This window comes from Balaenoptera acutorostrata, chromosome 1 (genome assembly GCF_949987535.1).
Source record: "Balaenoptera acutorostrata chromosome 1, mBalAcu1.1, whole genome shotgun sequence".
In the NCBI taxonomy this organism is placed as follows: Eukaryota; Metazoa; Chordata; class Mammalia; order Artiodactyla; family Balaenopteridae; genus Balaenoptera; species Balaenoptera acutorostrata.
This window is the reverse complement of record NC_080064.1, coordinates 9567433-9583663: the sequence shown is the minus strand read 5'-3', so window position 1 is coordinate 9583663 and position 16231 is coordinate 9567433. Positions and strand designations below refer to the sequence as shown.

Genomic DNA, 16231 nt, shown 5'->3' with positions numbered 1-16231 from the left:
GAGGCCAGAAGTAAGAAGGACACTCAAGATGGAAAAGGAGGCCTGAGACCCCAGTTCCCCTGCCTACAGCCTCTGCCAGGCACTTTGAGGGCAGGGCCTGGGTTTCTAGGCCTTCGGGGCTTCCATGGTGCCAACACAGACCTAGGCTCACATTCTCCAAAATGACTTGTGGGCTTGGCCCAGAGATCTAGCCCAAGCCCCACTTCCACTCCCAGGCTGCTGCCCCCCGGGGCATCCTCTGGGTATGAAGGGCAAATGGAGAGAGGGGGCCAAGGAGTCACCTGGCGGGCACCCCGCTGTCCTCTGCGTTGGTGCTGCAGTTAGAGTGGGTCCCCGGGGGAGGTGGCTCATAGGTGGTGTCCCTCTCAGCCGTACCTGCAGGTTAGAATTGGTGCCAAGGACGGTTACCAAAGGGGAAAGGGGAGAGGGAGGGATAAACTGGGAATTTGGGATTAACAGATACACACTGCTATATATAAAATAGATAAACAACAAGGACCTACTGTATAGCATGGAACTATATTCAATATCTTGTAAATGAACTATACTTCAATTTTTTAAATAAAATTTAAAAAAAAAAGGAATCAGTGCCAAGGAGCCCTACCCATCTGGACTAGTGACTTCCAGGGAGGTAGCACCATGGGGCCGGAAGGACAGTGCAGCCGGGCAGACCCAGGTCTGTGTCCTGGCTCTGTCTCCTCACTTCCTCTCTACCTCCCTCCTCCCTTCCCTCCATGTAACAACCCTTTATTGAGCACCTACTATGTACTGGGGACTATGCTGGGAGCTGGGACAGAGCAGTGAGCAAAACAGACAAGATCCCCACCCCTGGGGGCCCACCGGCTGGTGGGGCTCACAGATTCAGGTGTCACACGAAGGCAGGTGGGGTCCCTGTAATGGGAGACTTGACCTCATCTGACCAGGGAGGCTTCCCTGAGGAAGGGGTTGCTGGGATGTGAGTAGGGGTGGGGATTTCTAAGCAGAGGAAATAGAAGGTGGGGGGAGGGAGGAGATGGCTCATAGCAGCATTCTTCATAGAAGTCAAAGAAGTGGAAACAACCCAAACACCTATCCGCTGGTAAACAGATGAACAAAATGTAGTATATCTGTACCCTAGAATATTGTTTGGCAATAAAAGGAATGAAGTACTAATACAGCTACAGCATGGATGAACCTCAAAAGTGTTATGCTCAGTGAAAGAAGCCAGACACAGAAGAATGCATATTATGGAAATGTCCCCAAAACACTAATCTAGAGGAACAGAAAGTAGATTAGTGGTTGTCCAGGCTGGGGGTGGGCATGGGATTGACTGACCCATGCCCTACAAGGGTTAGGGTTAGTCAACTAACTAACCTACAAGGTTTCTTAGAAGGTGGTGATAGTTTCACAACTTTGTAAATTTCTTTAAAATTACTGAACTGTACACTTAAAACTAGTAGATATTATGGCATGTAAATTATACCGCAATAAAGCTGTTTTAAATGCTGGGTCTTTCTCCATAAAGCGATGGTTTTAATTAGCAACAGGATGGGATAGGTGTGGTAGATTGCATGGTGGTCCCATCTCTGCATCCTGCCCCACATCCACACCCTTTGCCAGGTGACTCTGCAGCCCCTCCAGGTCAAGGCAGGTGTCTGTGTGCCCCCCACCCCTTTGGTGTCTGAACTTGGCTGTGTGACTTGTCTGGTCAGTGGAACGGGAGAGAAGCGACGGCTGGGCCTTAAGAGGCATCTGACCTCCACCGCCCCCTTTCTGCACTCCCACCGTTGCCATAAGTAGACCACGCCAGGGGTGGGCAGCCAGCCCCCGCTGGTCCCAGAAGTACACGCAGAGCAAACCCAAACCAAACCTTCAAGCCCTGGCAAGACCGCAGAGCGGCCCAGCTGACCCACGGAGGAGTGAGAGATGAATGCTGCAATGTCGAGGTTTTTGTAACACACTATTCCTGTGGCTCTAATTGGCTGAGACGATCAGATTTGTGTTTCAAAAGATCAAAGTGGAAAAGCTGCTCCTTGGGGGACTTCCCTGGTTGTCCAGTGGGTAAGACTCTGTGCTCCCAGCGAAGGGGCCCAGGTTTGATCCCTGGTCGGGGAGCTAGATCCTGCATGCGGCAACTAAGAGTTCGCGTGCGGCAACTAAAGATCCCACATGCCATAACAAAGATCCCACATGCTGCAACTAAGACCTGGAGCAGCCTAAATAAATAAATATTTCAAAAAAAAAAAAGAAAGCTGCTCCTCATCTCCAGCCAACTGTTATCATGCGGGAAGGTGGCCTGGTGACTCCAGACTTCCTGGTTTTATTTAAGAGAAATCTCATTAAATAAATGTAAACAAATAAATAAATTTAAACATCTTCTGGTATGTAAATGTAGCCTCAATTCTTAAAGTTCTTTTCTTCTGAAATCAATTTTATTGAGGCATGATTTACATAGAAGGAAATGTCCCCTAAGTGCACGGGTTGATGAGTTTTGAGGAATGTATACATTCAGCAGTCAGCCCTCCATATCTGCGGGTCACATCCGAGGATTCCACACCTGAGGATTCAGCCAACTGCAGACTGATTGACCGCACAGATGCAGAACATGCAGAGAAGGAGGGCCCACTGTACCTTGCCATTTTATATAAGGGACTTGAGCATCCTCAGATTTGGGTATCACCCGCGGATACTGAGGGATGACTGTACCTTCATGTAACTGTAACTCCACTCAAGATCTAGAACATTCCCACCTCCCCAGTAAGTTCCCTTGTCCTTTTGCACTCAATCCCCTCCCACACCCGGGCAGCCACGGATCTGCTTTATGTCACTACAGATGAGTTTGCCTCCAGAACTTCATTAGACAGAATTGTGCAGTGTGTACTCTTTGGTGTCTGGCTTCTTCCACTCAGCATAATGTTTCTGAGATTCATTCGCGTCGCTTGTCTCAGTAATTCATTCCTTTTTACTACTGAGTAGTTGTTCCATCGTAGAGATGTACCTCCATTAATTTAGCCAGTGACCAGTTGATGGACATTCGGGTTGTCTCCAGTTTGAAGCTATTATAAACAAGGCAGCTATGAGTATTCTTGTACAAGTCTTTGTGAAAACATATAATTTCATTTCACTTGAGTACCTAGGAGCAGGAAGGCTGTGTCACTGTGCTGACCAGACAGAATGTCTTTGAGGATCAGTTCAAGCATGGTCATCTCTGATCTGACCCAGCCACCTCTTTTTACAAATGGAGAGAACCACAGAGCCGGAGCTAGAGTCAGAAATCAGGGCTCCTGGACTTCCCTGGTGGTGCAGTGGTTGAGAGTCTGCCTGCCAATGCAGGGGACACGGGTTCGAGCCCTGGTCTGGGAAGATCCCACATGCCACGGAGCAACTGGGCCCGTGAGCCACAACTACTGAGCCTGCGCGTCTGGAGCCTGTGCTCCGCAACAAGAGAGGCCGCGATAGTGAGAGGCCCGCGCACCGCGATGAAGAGTGGCCCCCGTTTGCCACAACTAGAGAAAGCCCTCGCACAGAGACGAAGACCCAACACAGGCAAAAATAAAAATAAAATTAATTAAAGAAATCAGGGCTCCTGAGTCCCAGCCCAGAGCACTTTCCATTGGACCACATTGCCTCCTGCCTGGGGCCTGAGCACTTTCTTACAACCTTATGATTAACTGCTTTTCCAGGGCAGAAAAAAAAATGGCCCACATCTGAAGTAGGTCCAGCCCAGCCACTAACCCTCTCTGCCCCCATGTTCCTGGAGGGGGCACCCCTTCCCTTACGTAGTACAAAACAAACCTCCCGCCCACACACACCTCCCTTCTCAAAGCTCTCATGATACCTCTCTGATTTTTCCTGAAACACTCTGAAGAGAAAGTGAGGCCAGGATTAATTTTCTTCTTGCATTGGTAGGGTCCTGAGGAACCGTCTGATTTTGGGGGTCTCCAAATACATGCTGTGTCTTTCCACGTGGTCACCAGACAATTACCTAAATTAGCTGAAGCCCGGAGGCCTTGGGCTATGAGGAAGATAACGCAGTTCGTTATGCTAAATTCTATTTGTATTTGAGATGTCGTGGGGATTCAGTGAGAGTTGGCTTCGAGAGGATTGGAGGAGCTCTTGGGCTCAAGAACACTAACTGTGGCTACACCCACTTAGCACCCTCTGGCCTCTCTCTAAAGCAGCCTCGGTCTGAGCTGCCACTGCAACACCTGCGACAGGAACCAGCAACAGAACTGCTGCCCTGACTCTAAGCGGAGAAGGTGGGCCCAGCGCTCCTGTGTGCCTCTCATCCCTTCTCTGTATGTACCATACCTCGCCCTCTTTTCTCCCTGGGTTACTGACCCTCCCCTTTTCTTCCTCCTTTGGATATGAAGGTGAGAAGAAGGCATGGTTTAGCCCCTACTTAGTCTGCCTGTGTTCTCCAGAGAGGGCCCATTGGAAGAGGGGGGAGGAGAAAGAAACTACCTGCTCTTAGTCTCAATTTAGAAACTAAAAAAGATATACGAGACTTAAATATTTCTCTTTAAATTGAAATACCTGATCCTTGGGTCATTTGAAGGAGAATGGTCTTAACATCAAGGTCAAATGGAATCCTTTTTTGGTACAACCAGAAATTGCTTAAAATCAGATGAAATTTTCATCTTCATATTTGAACTGTACATTTCTTGTCAGCTTTTTACTTTCCCTAGAGTTTTCAGTCACCTTTCTTTTCCTTGCTGATAAAAGAATAATGTGCCTTTACCATATCCTCAAGTTTTTCAGCTCTACTACTCATGAAACTGACTGTAATTCTACCTTTTATTCCTACAGACAATTCCCTGGAGCCCTTCATTTTCTTGCTCTGATGGGGTTCAACCAGATGTTGTAATGTCTTTAGCACAGCTGTCATTCTGGGACTTCCCTTCTTTGCTCTCCTGGGATAGAACCACTGTTTTCTAGATTTCGTGGCTTTTTCTTTTTTCTTTTTTGCCCCTCATTTAACAGAATTACATCTTCAAGTAACTTTCTAAGAAAGGACACATGGGGGAAAAGCAGAATTTCTGCCCTGTTATGTCTGAAAATGTTTTTATTCTGCTTTCAAACGTAATTGTATTTTAGCTAAGTAAAAAATTCTCTGTTCAGCTAAGAAGGAGCTGGTGTGGTCCGGTAGAGAGCACTTGGCTATGACTCGGGATCTCTGTGTTCCAGCTCTAGCTCTGGCACTATGTATGGTTCTCTCCACGTGTAAAATGATGTGGTTGGATCAGGTCACAGGTGGCCAGCTTTGATCTGGCCCTCAGAGACATTCTGTGTGGCCAGCACAGTGACCCAGTCATCCGTCTCCTAGGTATTTACCCATGAAATGAAAATATATGTCCATACAAAGACCTGTACAAGAACAGTTGTAGCTGCTTTATTCAGTTGTAGCTGCTGTTATTCATAATAGCCCTAAACAAGCCAGATGTCCATCAGCTGGTGAATGGATAAATAAATAAATGGTGGTGCATCTATTATGTCTACATGTGGGTAATTTTCATTCATCCTGCTTTGCTCCTGGTAGGTCATTTCAATCTGAAGTCTCACTTCTCAGGTCAGGTACACAGGGAAAGTTGGGGCACCACCGTGGGAGCACACAGTAACTGTGTCGAGAAATGGTGTGCAGAAGACCCAAGGCTGGGAGCGGAGCGGGGTCGGGTGGGAGGGTGGGACCACAGAGGAAAATTATGGCACTTTTGCTGACATGAGGCCTGAAGCATGGAAGGTGGTCGCCAGACCTAGCCTGGGCCTGTGGTTGCCGAGGGACTGTCTACTCTGGAAGCATGACTGGGGCAGGACACCACCAGATGTCCCCACCCACAGGCGCTGCAGACAGACTCTGCAGCAGAAGCAGGAAAAAACAAATATAGCCAAGAGAAGCCTCCTTTCTCCTGCAATGGTCCTCCAGCGCCCCCTACTGGCAAAACATAGCATCACACTCAAGAGGAGAAATCTTCCAAGAGTCTAATCCTGTAGGGCACAGCAGGTACTCAAGGGTGAATTGGGACCTGAGAGGCAACAGATTGGTAACAAGGGCACTTTCTAAAAGCCATTTCTTGCCCTTTACTCTCTTGCTGTTCCTTCTTCTTTGCCTTCTGTTCTCACTTTGTGGTTGTAACAACTTCTTGAATTTTTCTGTGGACACTAATTTATTTCTCTTCCATTCCTGGGTTCATCGTTGCTTCATCTGTAGTAAGTTTTTCTGTTTGTGTGTCTTGTTATTCTCCTTCATACTGCTGTTTTTCCTTATAAGTCTGAAAATCTTTACTGCTCATTCATATTTATTTGAAAAGAACAATGTTGACCATTCCAGCGGCAGGTGGGGTTTCCTCTACTGTGTTGTTAGTATGTCATTTTCACAGTGGGTCTCTTCCCTCAGCAGGAGGTCTGCCTGGGAACTCTGGGCTCATGGGTGGGGAGTGTGAGCTGGCAGGCTTCACTTCAGCGTGACTGAGCAGGAATAGCCCATTGACAGGTTGTACTCCCAAAGACACAAGCAAAGGGGGCTTTGAACCAGAGTGGCCAACATCTAGTTTTCCCTAGATAGTCCTTCAGTGTCATTAGCCAAAAAGTTGATCATTTTCATCAAGGGATAAAAACTCAGGCACCATCTCTCAGACTGGTCAATGCCCATGGTATATCATTGTTACACGTTTTTTTGCTGTTGTTACATTCATTCGTTTGTTTTATTTTTAGATTGTACTTTGGTTTGTGGGTTTTGCATTGTTACAAATTTTTAATTTTTATTTTCGAGACGAAGTTGCAGCTCACTGCACTTTCTAATTCTCCACTTCACCCCCATCCTTCATTTTACTTGCCTGCTCTAAGCCCAGAGCCTCTCTGGCGGGTCTTAGGAGCAACTTACCCCTCACTTTTCTGCAGGCCTCGTGGAGTGAATTATAGCTACGTAAGCTTTCCTCCACTTGGTTTCATTTGTTACCACCCTTCCATCTCTTTTCCACCTTCTAAAAATTTGTTGAAATCTCTCATCTGCTGATGAACTCTTTTTTGTTTGTTTTTTTGTCCACTGTCAAGGGTTCATACTTTTTTACACTCTGGTGAATGTCCATCATTTGAATTGGAAGCTTCTTCATAAACTTTATATTGATCTATCTTGAGTCAATAAAACAGCCTTGCAAACTAGTCAAGATTTTACCAGACCAACAATTTCAAGAAGAAGAATAAAAATTTTTTTTAATAATTTAAAAATTTTTAAATAACCCTCAGAAACTCTTACCAAAATGTCAAGTTTGGATTTTATCCCACTCCCTGGATCTAACTATTCAAAGAGAAAACATAGCCCAAACCTGACCTCGTTAACAGCTGGGATTGAAGGTCATTTGTCAGTTGGGGGTGGGGAGAGGGGCAGCCCTAGGGACAGAGAACTCAGCCCCTCGGTTGGGGGTGTGAACTGCTTACCCTGGAGCTTGGTGACCATCCCTGGTGGGCAGACAGGGTGGGTGACGCAGCGGGCACAGGAGTTGGTGGCTGACGTGGCACAGAACATGCCAGGTCGACACTCGCAGACACGGGAGGAGTTCCACATGCAAGGTGTCTTCTCCACGAGGTGGTCTGAAGGACAGAGAAGGGTCCAGAGGAAGGATTGGGATGGAGAGGGCAGGGGTCCAGAGAACCCCCAGGAGGACAGAGACATATTTGCCCAGGAGCACATGCTCATTTGATGATTCCGTTGAGCAGATCTTTTGGTGCACAAAATAATTATGCTGAGCGAAAGAAGGCGGACAAAAAAAAGGCGTATATAGGGACTTCCCTGGCAGTCCAGTGGTTAGGACTCCGAGCTTCCACTGCAAGGGACACAGGTTCGATCCCTAGTCGGGGAACTAAGATCCCGCATGCCACGTGGCATGGCCAAAAAAAAAAAAAAAAAGGAGTATATGCTCTATGATTCTGTTTATAGGAAAAGCCAGAAGATGCAAACTATTCCATAGTGACAGAAAGCATAACTGTTGCCTGGGAATGGCAGTAGAGGCAGGGAGCGATGGGAGGGACGGCATGGAGCATGAGGGAAGTTTTGGGGGGTGATGGACAGTTCATTGTCTTGACTGTGGTGATGGTTTCACAGCTACACACATATGACAAAACCTATCAAACTGCACACTTTAAACGTGTGCATTTTATTGTATGTCAACTATATCTCAATAAAGCTATTAAAAGAAAAAATCCAAAAAAAATAAAATAATTTTTTAAATAAAGAAAATAATTCAGAGAACAGGGGTGAGTGGGCACGGGTAGAGATGAACCAAGACTGGCCCTGACTGATAATTCTTTAAAACTGGCTGACAGTCCATAACCATTCCTGATTCTCTCTACTTCTGAATGTGTTTGAAATTGTCAATGATGAAAAGTGGGTTTTTTCAAAAATCAAAAAAAAAGAATTGTTAGTGGTTTTGTAAAAGAAGAAGTATAATAATGCATTTATACATGTTTGGGGATATTCTACATGCTCTGTTTACGGGTGAAAATAGAATTACTGCATCAGTAGTTTAAACAAATATGATTCGCTCAATAAGGACATTTCTCAATCGGTGGGATACTTACAGGCTTAGAAGCCTTGCACGATAAAGATAAGGGATTGCACAGTGTCTTCCTGAAACCTCTCATTATTACTTATAATATGGTATTAACATAACCGAGTGTGTACAAGGCAGTGTTCTTAGCGCTCTATCCAGATTAACCCGGTTTAACCTATTTAACTCCCAGAACAGGTCTCTGAGAGAGGTCTATGATTCTGCGCATTTTACGGATGAGGAAACTGAGGCCCAGAGAGGTTAAGAAACTTGCTTGAGCTTATAAGCTCCCGAGCGGTAGAGCCAAGACTTGATCCCAGGCACTTGGGCTCCACTCCACAGGGTTGCAGGGCTTCAGTTATTCAAGCTGAAGGAATTCTTGGGCCCAGAGCCATCTCTTGTTTCCCCATCTGACACAGCAGCTGTGACAGATTATATTTTTCCAGGAATGGCCACAGCAATAGTTCTGGGTCTGTCTGCTCTTCCAGAGCTCGGCCACTTACCCATCAAGAAGCATGGTCCCTGGTTGGGGAACTAAGATCCCACATGCCATGAGGCACGGCCAAAAAAAGAAAAAAAAAAGAAGAAGCATGACTCTTTTTTTCCTTCCATGACTCAAGGGGGCCCTGTGACCGCCTCCACAGGCAGAATGTAGTGGAAGTTACGCCGTGTAACTTCCGAGGCTGGGTCATAAAAATGGGTATGGTCTCTACACCCCACCCCATCCCAACTCATCTTTGAGTCCAGCACCCAGGACTTGAGGACGCCTGAAGCAGGCCATATAGAGGCCGACATGGAGAGGATCTGAGGGCCCAGCCCACAGCTGCATCGACCCCAGACCCAAGAATGAAAAAGCTTTCAGATGATGCCAGCTCCAGGCTTCAAGTTTTCCAGCTGAGACCCCAGACGTCGTGGAGCAGAGACCAGCTGTCCCCGCGGTGCCGGGTCTGAATTCTGGCCCACAGACTCCACGAGTACAGCGAATAGTTTGCTTTTCGCCACTCAGTTTTGAGAAAATTTGCTCTGTGACCTTAGTAATTGGAACAGTGACCCCAGCGACCACAAACGGAGTGTCCTTTCCCCCACTTGGCCTCCCTGGACTCCAGTCCGTGTTGCTGCAGAGACAGAATCACACCTCCCCCCGGTGGTGGTGACCACTGTGAGTGGGCCGGGGCTACAGCCATGGCAGCCCGGGGCCTGGGCAGCTGCTTGGACGTCACAGGGAGGCTGGTGGTGTTGTGAGGCTGCGGGGAGCCGGCCGCAGGGGAAACTATGGCAGGACGTCATCCCACCGTGCATATAGCAGTCAGTCTCTAAGTGCTTATGCAGAGGCGCTCTAAGAGGCAGCACAGTGGAGTGATGAGCTCAGAACCCAGTGGCAGACTCCCTAGGTTCAAATCCTGGCCCTGCCATTTGCGAGGGTTTGTGGCCCTTGGAAGCCCCCTGACTTCCCCGAGCCTCAGTTTCCTCTTCTGTAAAATGGGGGCAATCGTAATACAGGCATCATAGGATACGTACAAAAATAATGAGACAAGCTTGAAATAGGTAGGTGATCGACAAATATTTCCTTGCAGGAAAGACTGAGTGAATGGAAGTTCTCTGAAAAGGGGTCACGGCCATCAAAACCCGCAATCGTGAGTAGGAGTCACTAGAAGCCAACTGCTCAAAAAACGCCAGCAAGGTGAACCAGGCTCCCAAGGGATGAGTATCCGAGACCAAGCTCAAGGCTCCCACCCCCAGATTCTTGGCCTCTTGTCTAAGACCCCACCTGCTCCCTGGAAGGAACCTCTGGAGGAGAGACAAGGCCCTTACCTCCTGAACAGCTCACACAGGCCGTGCAGCGACCATCCCTGTCCAGGTAGTAGTCAGGGTCACACTGCTTCCTGCAGTCGGCAGACCCCTGAGGGCATAGCTGTGGCAGGGTCAGCCCTGGGAAAAGAAGCAGAGAAGCTTCAGGCCAGGCCACCTTGACAGAGGCCTTGCCCTCATCCCACCACCACCCCCATCACTGAAGCCTCCCAGCTCCATGGCCAGCTCCCAAACTCTGCACATGTCGATCAGTCCTTCAGAGGGAGTCCTGAGGCTCAGAGAGGGAAGGAATGTGTCTAAGGCCACACAGGAGAAGAGTGTTAACTGCCTCCTAGCTGCCCCCCACCCCTACTTCCAGTCCCTCCCGTCTGCCAGAGCCCTCTGCCCAGTCTCACTGCTCTGTCACTGCCCTGCTCAAAACTTTGGTAGCCACTTTCCCTTTGAGTTCAGCAATGAGGCAAGGATGCCTACTATCACAACTTCTATTTAGTTTGGTCCTGGGGATCATAGGCAATGCAATAAGGCAAGAAAAAGAAATAAACGTGGTAAGGTTTAGAAAGGAAGATACCAAGCAGTTATGGACAGATGATATCATTGAGTGCACAGATAATCTGAAGAGTCTGAAGATACATTATTAGAAGAAATAAGTGAGTTTCACAAGGTAGTTGGATATAATGTTATTATATCAAAATCAATTGAATGTCTATATATTTGCATTGAACCACATGAAATTGCCATTTTGATAGTACAGAAACAAATACTGGCATTTCACATAGTTCAAAATAATACTAACAATAAAAAGTTAGAACATGAAATATTTAAAAAGATACCATTTACATCATCATCAGAAATACCAAATACTTAGAAATCTAACCAAAAGATGTAAATATTTCTACACAGACAATCATAAAACATTATTGGGAGAATTTAAAGAAGGCCTAAATAGGGGTGGGAGGGATAAATTAGGAGTTTGGGATTAACATATACACACTACTATATATAAAATAGATAATCAACAAGGACCTACTTATAGCACAGGGAACTCTATTCAATACACTGTAATAACCTATATGGGGAAAGAATCTGAAAAAGAATAGATATATGTATATGTAGAACCGAATCACTTTGCTGTACACCTGAAACTAACACAACATTGTAAATCAACTATACTCCAATATAAAATAAAAATTTTAAAAATAAAAATTAAGAAGACCTAAATAAATGTAGAGCTATACCATATACTCAATACTGCAAAGAGGTGGATTCTCTTCAAACTGATCTGTAGATTCAATGCAATCCCAATTAAAATCCCAATAGGCTATCTTATGAAATTTGAAAAGCTGATTCTAAAATTTATGTGGATATGCAAATTACCAAGAACAGCCAATACACTGTTGAAGACCAAAGTTGGAGTAGTTGCTCAAGCACCCAGACTTACTGAAAAACTATAGTAATTAAGAGAGAATGGTATTCACACGGAATACACAAAGAGACCAATGAATAGAATAGAGACTCCAGAATCCTGCCCATACATATATGGACCCTTGATTTACAACAAAGATGGCATGTGAAACACTGGGGAAAAGACAATTTATTTGATAAATGGTGTGGGTTCAACTGAATATTCATGGGGACTCTTTAAACAAAGGCAAAACAGCAATGACCTTAGAAAATAAATGTAGGGTGTCATTGAGATTTCAGCGGAGGAGAAGCCTTACAAAGCAGAACATGAAAAGCGCTAGTCATAAAGGAAAAGATGGACCAATCTGACTACACTGAAATTAAGAACGTCTCTTCATCAAAAGACACCATAAAGAGGATGAGAAGGCAAGCCACAGGGTGGGAGAAGATGTTTTGAACGCAATTATAGGACAAAGAATTATAAGAAGCTCTACAAATCAATTTTTTAAAAAGAGAGAAATGAAAACATACATGCACACAAATGTTTTTCATTATAGCCCCAAAATGGAAACCACTCAAAAATCCAAAAACTGTTTGGATGAACAAAGTGTGGTATCCCTATACAATGGAAGGCTATTGGGTAATAAACAGGAGTGAGCTGAGGACCCCAATCTGTCGCCATGGGAACCAGGGGGGGCATCAAATCGACACCTGCAGAGGCTGGCCTGCTCTGCTGCATGCCCCAGCACCTGCCTCAGTGTCTGGCACCCAAAACGTGAAACGAATGAGTCCTTCCATTATCTACTCTGGCCCTCGAAGCCCTCAGCCCCGGAAGACCTGGAGAACCTCTTCTCCCCACGCTGGGAAAGACCACAGCTCCGTGCCTGCCTGCCCTGACTGCCAGACACAGTCACCCAGCCATCGGACACCGTTTCCCTGGAGACGGCCCACAGCTTCTCTGGAGAACTTACCTGGATCTGGATTGAGCTTCCCCACGGAGGAGCTAGAGTGGGCAGTGATTTTAGAAGCATCTTCTGGGGCGAGGGGGGTGCCCCCTCCAAGAAGTGTGGTCCTGGCATCAGAGCTTGCTGGAGAGGTCAGGGTGGGCTTGGCCTGGGGGATGGTGCTGCTGGGAAGGAAGCGGGAGGTGGGACTGGCAATTTTCCTGATGGGGCAAGGGGAGTCTGTGCTCAGGGATAACCATTTCTATAGAGAATAGGTCCCCAGACGCTCTGCCCACAGCCTCTGGCAGGCCCACTGTCAGCTCCTGGGAGCCAGGGCTGTGTTTTCTAGGCCTTCTCAGTCTCCTGTGTGCTCAGGGCAGGCTGGGCACACGGTAGGGCCTCAAATGGCTTGTGGGCCTGGCAGAGAGGCTCCCTGGGCTGAACCCCATCCTCACCCCCAGCCAGCAGTGCCCTGGACCTCCTATGGGGTGGGACAGCCCCACGCTAAGGTCAGCAGGATAGGAGGGGGCCGGGAGTCACCTGGCAGGGGCCTTGCAGTCCTGTGGGCTGGCGCCGCAGTTGGGGGTGGTCCCTGGGGAAGGCGGCTCACAGACAGTGTTCCTCTGCGCTGTGCCTGCAGGGAGGATGGTGATGCCTTCAGACTTGGTATTACAGAGCCAGAGACTCCAAAATACACCTTTTACCACCGCAACCCAGGAAAACACAGTGGCCATCTGATGTTTGTGCCTGCCCAGCATCAGTTCCCTTTTGGGGTAAAGCCGTCCAATTTTCCCTGGAGAATTACACCTCCCAATCTCAATGTCTGCGGTAAGGGGCTGGGACCCCACTTCAGGAGTAGCCGTGGGACCAGGCTGGACCAATCAATCCACCCCATTCCTCTGACCATGATGGACTGGTTCAGGGGTGGGCACATGACCCAAGACACACCTATGAGATGCAATTTCAAGTTTTTATTTTGGTTGTTGAGAATGTGGGAAGGAGAAGCTGTCTTTCCACTAGGGTTGGGTAGGAAGCAAGCCAGGAGCTGCTGGTAGGTATTTTACAGACAAACCAACACATAGGGTAGTACAGATGAGAGACGGGGAAAGACAGAGCTCCTGGATCCAGCCGTGCCTTAAGCTCCACAAAGCTATCCTCAGACACTTCAGTTACATGAGCCAAAAACATTGTAACTTGCAAGCCAAAGACTACTGGAGAATACTGGGTGGAAGCAAAAGTGGAGAAGAAAACACATAGTACTTTCAATCAAGTGGACTTGAGTTTGGAAGTTTTGGTAGAGGAGAGTATGAGCAATGCTGACTTATCTCATCTATCTGCACTGTGGTGGGGTGATAAGACCTGGGCATAAGGTTCAAACACTGGATTAGATATTCCCGGCTCTGTGGTCTTGAGCAATTAATTACCTGCCATCTCTGAACCTCAATTTCCTCACTTATAAAATGGGGCTAATACAGTCTTATGACGTCGGGAGAACTTCAGGGGAGAAAGCCTATGCAAGGTCTTAGTGTAAGGCTTAGCTATAAGCTTGATCTGAGACAGAAACTACTTTCCATTCTACAGCGGAAGAGACTGAGGTCCTGCGAGTTGCTCAGTGGGAAGTCCCACAGAGGAATCTAGAAGTTAGCCAGGCTTTGGCAGCCAAAGGTTGGAGCACTTCTAAAGCAGTGCTGTCCAATAAAATATGTCAATCACATGTCATCGTTTTAAATTTTCTAGTAGCCACATTTTAAAAAGTAAAAAAGAAACAAGTGAAATTAAGCAATACGTTTATTTAACCCAATGTATCTAAAATATTATGCCAATAGGTAATCAACATAAAAAATAATTAATGAGATGTTTTACATTCTTTTCCTATACTAAGTATTTGAAATCCGGGGCATATTCTATACTGACAGCACATCTCAGGGCGACTGGCCACATTTTAAGCATGGCCCGCGGCACTGCCTTGGGCAGCAGGTCTGGGGGCAGCAAAGAGAGGCCTCTGGCGCCACCGTGTGGCAGGTGCAGGAACACCGTCGAGAGAGCTTCACCAGCCAGAGCTGGTCCACAGGCTGGAGCAACAGAACTCAAGGTTACTTTTCTTAGAGACGCAAGAGTTTCTGAGCTGAAAAGCCCCCATGCAAGGCCTTCTAGTCACACCTCTGCATTTTACAGATGGGAAGACTGAGGCCCAGAGAGGCCTGGGAACGTGCCCCACGAGGCAAAGCTGTACTAAACCCCAGGTACCTGATGTCCAATCCAGAGCCCTTTCCACGCCACCACCTGCCCCTGCTTGTGGGTGGCGGGCTTCTGAGGGTCCCCCCGCTGAGGGTTCTGTGTGACCAGAGAGAATCCGGCCAGATTTGAACCCCACCACCCCCAGCTCTGATCTCCCTGTCACATCATTCAACACATATCTCTGAAGAGCAGATTCTGCGCCGGGTGTCTGATTAGGCAGCGGGGAGATGACCGTGGCCCTCGCGAAGCTACGGCCTAGGGAGGGAGACAAGCACTGACCACATCAAGACAGACACAAGTGTTCGCCTCCATGTCGAGAAGTGACCTGGGAGAGGTCGGGAGGAGATGTTTGGACAGAGAGCTGAAAGCAGAGTAGACTGAGTGAACGGGAAAGGAAGGGTGTCCCAGAAAGAGCGAACAGCATGTGCGAATGCGTGGTAGAGTGAGAAGCACAGTGCATCCCTGGACCAAAATGGGAAACCAGCCCTCATCTTCCAGGAAACTCCCAGGACAGAAACTTCAGTTTTCTTTCTTGTTTATCAGGCATCAAAGAATTTCTGCCCCGATCCTCAAACCAATCCAAGACCTCTTCCAGCCAGGGCGGTGCCTGGGATTCTTTCTGAGCCTGGAACCCGAGGTGCAGGGAAGGGGCAGCAGGGGCCTCCGTTTGCATCCCTGGCATCATCGTGACAGGAGATGTGATCTGTCCAACAGGAAGGAGGAGGTGGGGGGTGGAGAGTCGTTGGGAGGTCTGTGGGGGGGCAGCATTGGCACAGATCGTGGTCCTGGGCGGTGGGGATACTCACCCTGGAACTTGACAACCATCCCTGTCGGGCAGACGGAGTGAGGGAGGCAGCGGGCACAGGAGTTGATGACTGATGTACCACAGAACATGCCAGTCCGGCACTCGCAGACGCGGGTAGAGTTCCACGAGCATGGCTTCTTCTCCACGAGGTCGTCTAAGGGACACAGAGAAGGGTCACTGGGGACAGAGGGAGGGTGAGGGAAGGGACTCAGAAAAGTCCCAGGGACAGTCCAGCACGTGAGGGAGGCATGCTGTTGGGCAGGGCAGCTGGTATGCCCAGCCCTTCCTTCCAGAATGTTCCTGACGTGAGGACTAGAGGGCAGGCGGGGTCCATGAGGCAGCCTCCACCTCCCAGCCCGCATCCCTGGAGATCACTAAGATGGTATTAAAAAGAAGCGAATGTCCCAATATTAAAATGGGCAAAAAAGACATGGAGGGGCATTAAATGCAAATTTCTCAGTGAAAGCAGCCAATTGGAAAAGCTACATACTGTGATTCCAACTACATGACTT

The 16231-nt window shown here is 47.7% G+C and overlaps 1 protein-coding gene across 1 annotated transcript in view; it reads right to left on the bottom strand.

Moving 5' to 3' along the window:
* Positions 1 to 15808, bottom strand: part of TNFRSF8 (TNF receptor superfamily member 8) — a 31035-nt gene extending 15227 nt beyond the window's left edge. The window contains exons 1-6 of the mRNA XM_007170067.2: positions 15721 to 15808; positions 13217 to 13310; positions 12704 to 12861; positions 10335 to 10451; positions 7414 to 7566; positions 282 to 375 (exon numbers count right to left, since the gene is read on the bottom strand). Coding sequence (XP_007170129.1) covers positions 282 to 375; positions 7414 to 7566; positions 10335 to 10451; positions 12704 to 12861; positions 13217 to 13310; positions 15721 to 15808 — 704 coding nt within the window. The remainder of the gene's footprint in view (positions 1 to 281; positions 376 to 7413; positions 7567 to 10334; positions 10452 to 12703; positions 12862 to 13216; positions 13311 to 15720) is intronic.
* Between the last annotated feature and the right edge of the window lie 423 nt (positions 15809 to 16231).